Below are 12,105 nucleotides of genomic sequence, written 5' to 3'. Positions count from 1 at the left end.
GCAATAAGATTTTAGAGCTTGAAGAGCTCGAAAATGTATCTACAACAATTTTTCGAGCTCAAGGAAACTAAATGTGACAGTTGATTCAAAAAAGAAAATTTAAATGACGAAATCGAGTTTTTTCATTTTCAGACGAGTGTAGAGCATAGCCTTCGCGCTTCGCTCTAAAGGCATGCAATAATTTTATAATTTGATGGAAACATATCATTTATTTGTGGTAAGTAATTGATATGTTTGTGGTAAAGATATTAAATATGTAACAAATAACCGAAAATTTGGCGATACTACACATATATTTGAAGCCCTTATTTATTTGTAGCAATTGAATCATTTCTTTACCACAAATAAATCACTTATTTCACGCAATTAAACTACTTAAATATATTGTATATTTCTCATAATTAAATTTTTTTTTGGCCATATCCAAATATACGATATCTTTGGCTCAAATAAATCTTAGTTGGCTCAAATAAATATTTTTTCAGTGTATGTACTCGTTTTCGTTGAGAATGTGTCATAACCCAAGACGTCGCTAATGCAAGCATACCGAAAATCCACGTTTTAATCCTATGTATCGAAAATAGCTATTTCGATACAATTTGAAGAAAAAAAAAGTCAATTTTTTGGCCCAGTCTAATATATATATATATATATATATATATATATATATATATATATATATATATATAAGGGTGCTTCGTTTCCGGCGAAAGTATTTTTTTTGTTGCTCATCAAGCAAAATATTGTTCTTTATGCTTAAACAAAATTCCTGCCAAGTTTGAGCTCTTAATTCCACTCCTAAGTACTTTCCATTTGATTTCCAAGATTTCCCATTTAAAATACACGTAAATTAAATTACTTTTTTTTTCAACTTTCTCATAGTCAGCTGCGGTTTATGATATCGACGCGGTTTTGGTCGCAAATTGTAGGGCATTTGGTGTTCTTCAAAAGTGCCCATAGTAACTTAGCTGTAATTCCAGCTGTTTCACTGATGTCCGCTGCGGAAGTCATTTTTCCTATGAAATTGACCTTTATTGGCTTGCAGAACGTAAACCAATGAATGCACACCAAAAATGTTAATAGAAATTTTATAGGAAATTTTATTCCCTTCAAAAAAAGTCCTATGAGTCAAGTCGTTAAAGTCTATAGTTTCCGAATTATGGTAACTTTAATAATTTGAAAAATATAATATTAAAAAAAAAATTACAATTGATATTTTATCAGGAATTTTTGTTTTAGCATAAAAAACAATATTTTGCTTGATGAGCAACAAAAAAAATACTTTCGCCGGAAACGAAGCACCCTAATATATATATATATTTGTTTTAATTGTATGTTGTAAATCTTACACAGTAACTTTTTTTGAATTTTCGCTATAAAATTCGTATGCGCATTATGTCACTTATAATAAAAATAATTAATTTTGTAGATTCCCATCAATCAAATTTCAATGAATTCCATAACGCAATATGTTACGTTTATTGATCGTTTCCAATATTCCAATAGTCAAGAGACAAATTTATATGTTTTGCTTTTCATTTGCATGGAATAAAATCATGTAGGTGTAATTGAACCATGCAGAATATTTTCGATCATTGTTGAAAGAAATATGAGTCTATTATAACTTGCATAATTGATATGTCTCCCTATAGAAGTTAGCCTGAAATGAAAAATTTTTATTCGTTTTTATTAAACGAATTAATTATTAATAATTACATTCATTTGGTAAATATATTCTTTGTTAAATGTATTATTTTACGTAAAATTATTAGATTTAGAGATTAATTAGTTATAACCCGGAAAAAAAAATTTATACGCAATATAAAAAATGTTACATAAATGGATATCCAAAATTAGATATAATCTTTGGGTTGATCTCATTTTATACAATAATATATAATTATAGATAAATTTATAAAATTATATGAAATAAAATAAATTCTTCTATAATATCAGCTCGAAATCTTATCTTACCATGACCAAAGCGAATACTCATTTTGTTCCTATTTCAATAGCATGTACAAATTTTTTGTATAAAATTGACATACAGAGTTTTGTATAGATAATTGAATTCTCTACAAAAAAATCTCTAAACTGTTTTTTTCGCAAATCCATCAGGAAATGTTTAGAAGCTTTAAGCTATAATAAATAGTATTGTTCATATTTAGAAGTTTATTAACAGCAATCCACGTTTTATTTATTTAAGTATGAAATTCATATCCATTTGACATAAGTACAGCTTTAAACGAATATTTCAATCAATTGCATTTGAAATATTATCATCAATTAAATTATAATAAATATTCCTTTGATTTGGAAAAAAAATATCGGTCTGTCGGTTGACCCTGTGGGCCAGCCCCAAAACTTCCCGTTGTTTTCGAGCTCCTTGAGCTCCCGAGGAAGTTGATGGCCAACAAGCTTTTTCGATTGCCGCTTTAGCCATTCCAATTGGTTTATTGGTTAAAAAGTTACAACATACTGAGTAGACGAGTTTACAACATACATGCATACAGACACTCGGACATCATTCTGAAAATAGTCAGAATAGCTTCCTACGGCTTCGAAACAATAATTTCCGGAATTTCTTGAAAATCATCGATTTTTCCGCGGGAAGTAAAAAAATTTTTTTTAAACACATTATTTTTTAAAATTATACAACAAAATAGGTATTTGGAAAATCTTTACCAAAGACCTGACTGATTATGCGTAATATATAAATTTACAGTTTAGGCATGTACATATTGAATAAGATCTAAAAAATGGCTTTAAAACCAAGCATACGACGAGTTTTTTTAACTTACTATTGTTTAAAGATGCATAGCTTTTTTTATTTTCGCTAAGAAAATTGTAATTTTTTTTAAATTCAGGAAGCAATTGTTTTCACACCGGTTTTCGAAAATCAAGTTTTCATCAGATGGCGACGTTTTGAGGTTCTAGGAAATGATTCAGATCAGTTTTAGAATGATTTGCGAGCGTTTCTATTCTAGAGTGTATGTGCTTTATATAAAACTCAATAAAACAAGTCGATTGCTACCTCCAGCATTTCAATCATTTAATTCATTCGACAGACAAATGATGAAAAAGAGTTTTTTTTTTTATTATCTTTGATGCAACTTTTCTGATCAACCCCCAAACCGAGTCAGCTCTAGAACTCAATAAAACGCTTCGATTGCTATATCGAACGTCAGAAGCAGTTGATTAGTTCAAAAAGTACCAGTGCCCAAAAATTTGAAAAATAACAACTTACTAAGTGGCTCAAAAATCATACCAACTCTTCGTCTTTATGTTCTCTCTAAATCACCACATAATGTAATGCAACTTGTTTTTGAATTTAGATAATATTATCAACAGAAAAATTGGAAAAACAGCGTTTTCATTATTTTTCTCGGATATTTTATATTTTAAATCTTTGATCTGAACTAAAACTCATTTATATCCTTATTTTAATTAATTACATTGATTCCTGACTGAATACATTTATTTTATTGACTATAATCGTAAATAAAAATTTAAAAAACGTTTGTTCATTCATTATTTTCGATTCTTAAATTTTCAAACTTTAACATGAAACGTGATTTGTTTGAGCATAAAAGCTGTAGAAAAACCATTGCATTCACGAGTATTTTCGAGCTCAAAGAGCTCGAGAATGTATTGATAATAATGTTTTGGAGTTCAAGGAGCTTCCTGAGCTCGAAAACAGCAGGAAGTTTTGGAGCTGGCTCACAGTGCTAACCGGCGTTGCTTAGATTTCTTCTGTTAGATTGACGAAGAAAGCACAAGATATTTTTAACTTCCCGCTAAGAAAATTATTAATTTTCAAAAATTCGGGAAGTTATTGGTTTCACCGCGATTTTCGAAAATCGAGTTTTCATCACATGTCGACGTTTTGAGGTCCTAAGAAGCTATTTTGACTAGTATCAGAAGGATCTCCGAGTGTCTGAATGTATGTGTGTGTGTATGGATATAAACTCTTAATATCTTTTTAATGAACTGATCGATTAAAATGTTTGAGGTAGCAATCAAAAGCGTTTGTTTGCCATCAATTTTTCTGAAAATTTCCAATCGATCGATCAAATAGACTCTAAGATATGAAAGCAAAACAAAAAAAAAATTTTATTTTCAGTTTTTTTCAAAATTTTCAGAAATGGCTCGATCGATCAATTTCAAAGTCTAATCAGCTCTAGGACTCAATAAAATGCGTCAATTGCCGCCTCAACCGTCTCAATCGGTCAATTCTTTTGAGAAATGTCGTTGAAGAAAAAATGGTAATAATGGCGGCTCGAAGAGCTTAATAGTATATTTTACACCTCGGGCAGGAAAGTAAGAAATGTCTCAGATCTCATGTAACTGTTGGCCGAGGCGAAGCCGAGGTCAACAAACATGTGATCTGAGGCTTTTTTGTTTACTGCCCAAGGTGTCAATACTATTTTTCTCCTCGACGGAGGCGGAAAGCGTCAATTTCGTTTCGCACAGCGGGAAAAAAGTTGATGCTTTTCGCCCGGAGGGGAGAAAAAATGTATTCACAACAATGTTTTTGAGCTTCTTGAGCAGCGGGGAGTTTTAGAGCTGGCTCGCAGGGTCAACCGATAAACCGATTTTTTATGCAGGAATAAAATTTCTATAAAACCTTTAACATCGATTTCGAAAATAAAATTTTTTTACGTGTTATTTAGATGGGAAAATTAATACTCGCCTTAATGATAGTAATATTTACCATCATGTTGTTAAGAATTTTGATATTGATAATGGTTATAATTATTTAAGATAATAAAAGTTATAATTTCTAACAAACTAAAGTAAAAATTTGGCATCGTATATAGTATAATCAAATTTTCTCTATGCACCCTTATAACCATCCAATGCAACAAATATTGTAACGTATCGCTCGTGAACTGATCACACTCGTTTTCAAAAGCACTTTCTACTCAATTCGTTAATACATTAATATGTACTACATCTATTTTGTATACTGTCAATAACTGTTTCTGCATACCTTTTTTTAACTTTAATGTAACTTTTTTAAATTGAAGATTTAAGTCATTCAAGTTAGGTTTGATTTGGATTTGACATAAATAACTGAAAAAAATTTGCAAAAAACCCCTAACCCCTCCTTCATCAGGCTTAACGATGAAATTGATTGAATTACCAAAATGTTCTAAATCAATAGCAAAAAATTCACCAATTTTGGTAGAACATTTTGTGATTCACTGAATCAATAATATCAGTCACTTCAAAGTAATTAAATAAAAGATGTCAATACCTCTGTTAATCATATCATGAATAAATAACTGTATACGAACAGAACTTCATTATCTGAGTCCATGCCATATTCCATTTAATTTATCTATATCCATTGAGCCACACTGTCCATCGTACGGCAGCATTTTGTAATTATTGTAAATAATGCTGTCAAGCAGGAAAGGCTTTATTCATGCATACGCTTACGGGACTATATACATATAGCGTTCCACACTTTTCCGAACTATGAGGAAAGAAAATTTAGGATAGGAGGGAATTGAGTAGAATAAGGAAAGAACCTTCTTAATGGAAAGTTTATAAATAAATTGAGAAAAATATGGACAGTCTAAACTGGGGATCGAATACAGACCATGTCGGTTGTGCGCCGAGTGCTTTTCTAGTTGATCTATCCGAGCCTATGCTGTATTCTGTTCAATTCGTCTATGTTTATTGAGCCATACCGTACATCGTAGGGCAGCATTTTTGAACTATTTTAAATAATGCTGTTAAGAAGAAAAGTATGTGTTCACACACATATATGGAACTATGTACATGATCGAATAATAAGGTAAAAGCCCCCATTATTGACACTATAAGAATGTCTGTGATTTTTTGAATTTTTTCATCGTATTTAAAATTAATATAATCAACCTTTTTGCATTGGACGTTTCAATTGATGTCTCTACTCCCTCGCGGTTTTGAATCACCCTGGAAACACGTTGGAATCACGGTGGATCCACGGCGGTTACACGGTGTGTTATTTGTCATTTTATCACCGTGATTCCACGATGGTTACACGGTGTACCCACCGTGATTCCACGTACACCGCGTAATCACCGTGGATACACTGTGTAACTATCGTGGAAACACCGTGTAATCACCATGTATACACGGTGATAAAATGGCACAAATCCACCCTGTAACCACCTTAGATCCACCGTGATTCCACCGTGTTTCTATTCCCAGGGTGTTTCCAGGCTATTTCCAGGCTGATTCAAAATCGTCAGGGCTTGTATATTTAAATGGATTTACTTAAATAGCAAAAAATTAAATAAAAAATATATTAATTTAAAACCAACATGTCAGGTGTAGGTATTATTGATAAGGTAAAATAGTATCAGAGCCAACTATTGACATACTATGGATCCTATTATTAACAGGTCTAATGCGCATGCGCAGCAATTTATGAAAAATGATTAAAGTCTATCGTCAATTAGGTTCAAATTAATTATAAATATTTTAATTAAAAACGACAAAATACGATAATTACAATTTAAATTCACCGAAGACACAGTTTTATTTTTTTATAAATTCGACAACACTATTCTTGCTTTAATAATCTTTCATTAAATGTTTCATTTATTATGGAATTATTAGACAGCGTGTGAACATAAATATACTGATATGTATGTTAAGGAAGTTAAGTTACTTTAGTTTGTGGCCTGCTGCTAGTTGACACACGTGAATTTTTATGTATCGACTATTGACACCCGCTATTTTTAAATAGTAAGTATGATTTATTAGTTTAAATCAGATTCTGGGGTTATTTAGACTATAAATAACCTGAAACAATTTTTAATGATACACTTACATTACAACTGTATAGGGAAATCCGTTTCTAAAAATACGATCTTTCTAAACGAAATTTTTAAGAAATTTTTCAAACATTCTAGCGATGGTGGTCTACTTGGGAATATAATTTTTTTTACAACGAATAGTTTACACCCAGAAATAAAATTCAACTATGTTTTCATTTAAAAATATCAAAAAATTTATAACAAGTATTGAGCAATGTGATTATTCATAGTTAATTGAAAAATTAATAAATTAAAACAATATGTCAATGATGAAGGCTTTGACCTTACTAGATTTTGTGTTCCTCAAACTCTGCTTCTTACTACATTCTATTGTTTTGTTTATTAAATATATTATTTAACGCGTTTTTCGTGACGATTTGAAATAATATTTTTATGAGTAAAATTACTGAAAGCTTTCCTTTTAGTTATTACACGATTCCTATACCTTTACTTTTAGTAAAAAGAACACGTCTCAGTAGTCTGACTATACATACATTCGTTCACGTAAAAAATATTAAAAAAATTATTTTCAATCATTTCTTTCTTACATATCCAGTTATATACCATAAAATAATTGACAATACTGCTGTTACTTACGAGCTCGCGAATTAGAAATTGATATGAGTAATAGCTGCTTTTGTTTTTATTTTTTAACACTCACGAAACTCACATTTATTTTATTTTGAGTTAAGTGAGTGAAAAACATAAAATTCCAAGTTTTGCTATTAAAAAATGTATTTTTAATAAATCTATCTTTTCAGAATAAATTTAAAATTTTTTAAAAATCTATGTAGTCAAGTAAATTCAGTAGAAACTGCTAAGTTTTACAGTACTAAAGAATAAAATATGATAAATAGTAAAAGAAGCAATGGCAATAGAATCTCTAGCTACTGTTGTGAAGCGTAAATGCTATACCTCAAGGGTTTTGCCTCATCGCACCTGAGTCCTCTTTCATCTTTTTTTTTTACAGCTTCTTTTAAGAACACAGTCGAGTCGTTCATAAGTAAGTATGTAGGTAAAAGTATAAGAGCTTGAAAAGAGAGAGAACAAGATTGATAATTCAAAGTGTTTTGAATTTTTGCACAATATAAATTTAATTTTATTTTAAAGCTAAATGTTTAAATCTCTTTTATATTAGTCTATGTATCGTACAAAAATTATGAAACGTTGTATTTTTCATTTCCAGTGATCATTATTACTAGGAATAAAATTTATTTCTCTTCCTATTTTTCATGAATTGTATATTTTTCAATAAGTAAAATTTAACTATTGATCTTGATGGTTTGTTTATCTACAGGTTATACTTTTATTGAAAAAAAAAAAAAAAAAAATCCTATTTAAATAAATAGAGACTAGTTAACAGTTGTTGGGACATGAAAAAAATATGTTCAAGAATATAAAATAAAGAAATTTTTTTTCCTTCATTTCTGACTCAGCGTTCGAACTTAATTTAATGTCCGATCGAAAAACTTTATTAAATTTTTTATTATTGTCATGACCCATGGCAAGTAATTCTAGTTTTTTATAAGAAAATTAAGGATATCTTAAAAATTAAGAAATAGATTACTTTTCAATTGCAAAAAAATTTTTCTAAATTAATGATTAATTCCATAGTGTTCTTCAAAATTTAAAATTGATGAATCATTTTTCATTTTAATAACTAAAACATTTTATAAAGTTGAAACTGAAGTCTTAAAATATTTCAAAGTGAATTTACATAACAAAATGACGATACATCGTCAAACTTTTTACTCAATGTAATTTAATCTCAAAGCACTTGAACACTTGAAGAAGGTAGGTTCTCCTGTTTTCGAATAAGCGACAGTCTTGAAAGCAATTCGATTTTAAACTTTACCTTAAAGTATCTTATAATTTATTTTAAAAAATATTTCATAATTTTTTTTGTTGATAGACATTAATAAAATTTCAAGATAACAAAATTTTTAATGAATTATAATATTTTTATTTTTTAGTAACGTTAATATTTTATTTAGTTTGTTCTTGTCATTTAGACAGTTTGGTAGGTCTATTAGCACTGTGATGTTTTTTGGACATTCAGCGAGGAGATGGTCAATTGTTATTGTTGTGTTGCATTTGGGGTATTTATATATTTATATTTTTGTTTTTATACAACTTTAGATAAAATAAAAAAAAATATTTTTAAAAGTAATTATAGTAGTGTAGTAATTATCAACTAAAAAAACAAAAGTTTGTTTCTACATGTATTGTTTTTTATTTTATTATTTTATCTAAGTATATACAAAATAAGTAAATGAAGAGCAAACTCACCAAGCTTAACATAACATGTCCGAAAAAAACCTGATCCCAATATCACGCTGAGCAAACCAAGTACTCCCTGTGGAAACTCCGTAAGTAAGAAGAGAAGTAATACAGCTAATAGCATTTTCGTAGTTCTGTCAGTTTGTCTTTCTTTATCTAAAATTCTGGACGATTTTTTTTTTCCCTTTTTAACATCATATGAACTTTCGCGCATTTTTTCATCTAAGTTTCTCACTAACGTCGTATTTATGAGAAGTTTCCTTCTTTTTTTCGTTTCCATAAGTGCCAAAATGAGTCGAAGACTTAAAATTGTCAATGCAATACAAGGTATCAACTTAATCACAACACTATACATGCAAAAATTAATTAGATTAAGCAAACTATTAGCTTTCATTGTATCACTCAAATCGACAAACCATAATGTTTGATTAAATGTTGACTCAGTTGTGTTATAGTGACTCAAGTTAGCTAAATTACCATAAGAATCTAATAATTCCTGTTTAGATCGGACTTCAGTTGTAAAGTAAACCGGGAGACAAATTAACGGACAAATTAAATAAGCTCCAATTATAGCTAGTATTGTTCTTTGGAAACTACACCATTCACGATTTCGTTGAGGGTATGCTACGGCAATATACCTCCAAATTGCTAATGTTACAGTCAACCAAATAGATATTGTATGACAAACTTGAGTAAAAAGAGAATGAAATAATACAAATACTGCCCAGCCATACGTATAGATATCTTTTCTAGATCTGTGATACAAGTACATATGACTAGCATACGGAATGTATTCTAGCATTACTAATAAATCAGCAACAGCTAATCCGGTTAAAATGGCATTTGTTGGAGAATTCATTTCATGACGAGTTAAGACTGCTATATTCAAGGTGTTGGCAATTGACCCGAAGATGCAAACTAACAAACTTGCCCATCCATGAATTTTGGCGTACTCCTGATGAAAATAGTCCAAACCTGGACCACACCGGTACATCGACTCATCGTGTGAATATGTTTCATTTGTGAAATTCATAATTGTATTCTTTCGAAATATTAATGAACCTGTTATATGATATATATATATATATATATATATATATATATATATATATATATATATATGTATATATATATCAATTAAATCTCAACATTTTTATGTTTCAGTTCTTATAAAACTTTAATCTTTCTTTCAAAAATTTTTATGATTTACCATAATTATAATTAATGTACTACATAAAACACGATGTAATTGTAAGAAACGGAAAGTATAAACATTATGTTCCATTTAAAAATTGTTCAGAGCTTTCTCACTTTTCACTAAATTTTAGTCAATTTAAATTGAATTGTTCATACTATTGATTCGCATATCTTAATTTTTTTGCACCAACGAATTTATAATAATTTACTCACAAAGTATAGTAAATAAAATTAAAATCTAAAAGTGTACTGATAAATTTACGAAGTTAAAACCTCAAGGGCTTATAAGCAATGAATTTCGCTCCGCGCGCGGCCGTCGAATGCGGTTAAAATGAGTTTTGCGACGCCTCGGAGATGAAGTATACGGCGTCGCGACGCATGCGTTTACCTTTCTTGTATGTTCTTTCCATTCTTATTCACTTTTCATGTTTTTTTTTTATTTTATATACATTATGTATTCTCCATTCTTCATGACTCTGTGTGAACTCTAATTCCAATAATGTCTGTTACGAAAGTCATAAGTAGAATCATTAAGATAAATTTCTTTAATTATGCTTTTTTTTATTTTGAAAATCCTTGAGATATTATAGTTGATAAATGCTCCGATAAACCTCGGTTCAATTTGCATTTTTTTGTGCGGTCTTCTCGTTTCTTTTCGTTTGTAGCCTCAAAAATATTTATTTTTCAATGTACTTGCATTACCAATATTAATAATGAAAAAAAAAATTATAATTACTTAATTTCAATGTTATTATAAAAGTATAAGGAAGGAAAAAATACTTTCAGTGTATATAATTATATACGACTAACATTGATAAAATAGTTTTGTAAAATATGAGTATTCCTATATCCTTATTTTAATCCAATAAATCATTATTGAAAATATACAGTGTACTAGTGTATATTTACTTACTCAAGTGATATTGTAATAACAATACACTGAGAAAAAAAAGTACTATTTTCGAAACAAGAATTTCTTGGTTCAAGAAATCCGTTCAAAATATTTATTTTATTATTATTAATTATCAATTTCTCGAGAAAAGAGCATCAAATTTATTTTTTTTATTATGTGAATTTGATATTATATTATGAGTAAACAAAAGAATAGCTTTACTTGAATTAAATAAAAATTATTTCCTTCAATTCTACGAATTCTTGAGACAAAATTATATATTCTTGAAAATTATCAAGAATATATGTTCTTGTATCAAGTAAATGTTCTTAACAAAAGTATTTTTTTTTCTCAGTGTAGAGCTTGAACAATATTTATTTGTTATAAAATTGAATATCCTACTGACATGCTGTATAATTTAATTGAATCAAATAAATTCAAATGAATATTATATCTCTTCTTAAAACTAGCAATAATTCTCTCGAAATAATCGTCTTTTCTATTTTAAAGTGCATATAAATTTACGCAAATTACGTAAATACAATGTTTTGTTTATAAGCTGTATTTTTATAACCTTGTGTATTCTTATTTTTGGTATTGAAATAGAGTTTCAGGAGTGAGAGAGGTTGTTAGTAATTTTTCTATATGGAGATATCTTTCAAGTCAGTTGGGTTTTTTTTTTGTAAGTCCTTGGCCGTTTAGGCTCGTGCTTTTTCTAATGCGATGATGAGACATATTAGCTGTATATAGTTAAGTTTTGTTTGTAATTAAGTTATATTAATTGTCATAGTAGAAAGTTTATAAGCATTGAGTAAGACGAAACTTTTTTGGTATTCTGCGCTGATAGTAATCGATTTAACGTCATAATTTTACTTAGATCTCTCTTATTATTAGATAAAGATTTAATCAGTTAAAAAGTTT

General features: G+C 29.0%; 1 protein-coding gene across 1 annotated transcript in view; it reads right to left on the bottom strand.

The window, feature by feature from the left end:
- The window catches only part of LOC103577584 (G-protein coupled receptor dmsr-1), a 47,917-nt gene extending 37,790 nt beyond the window's left edge, over positions 1-10,127 (bottom strand). The window contains exon 1 of the mRNA XM_014443544.2: positions 9,105-10,127. Coding sequence (XP_014299030.1) covers positions 9,105-10,089 — 985 coding nt within the window. The 5' untranslated portion in view covers positions 10,090-10,127. The remainder of the gene's footprint in view (positions 1-9,104) is intronic.
- Between the last annotated feature and the right edge of the window lie 1,978 nt (positions 10,128-12,105).

This window comes from Microplitis demolitor, chromosome 5 (genome assembly GCF_026212275.2).
Source record: "Microplitis demolitor isolate Queensland-Clemson2020A chromosome 5, iyMicDemo2.1a, whole genome shotgun sequence".
In the NCBI taxonomy this organism is placed as follows: domain Eukaryota; kingdom Metazoa; phylum Arthropoda; class Insecta; order Hymenoptera; family Braconidae; genus Microplitis; species Microplitis demolitor.
This window is presented reverse-complemented; position numbering and strand designations above follow the sequence as displayed.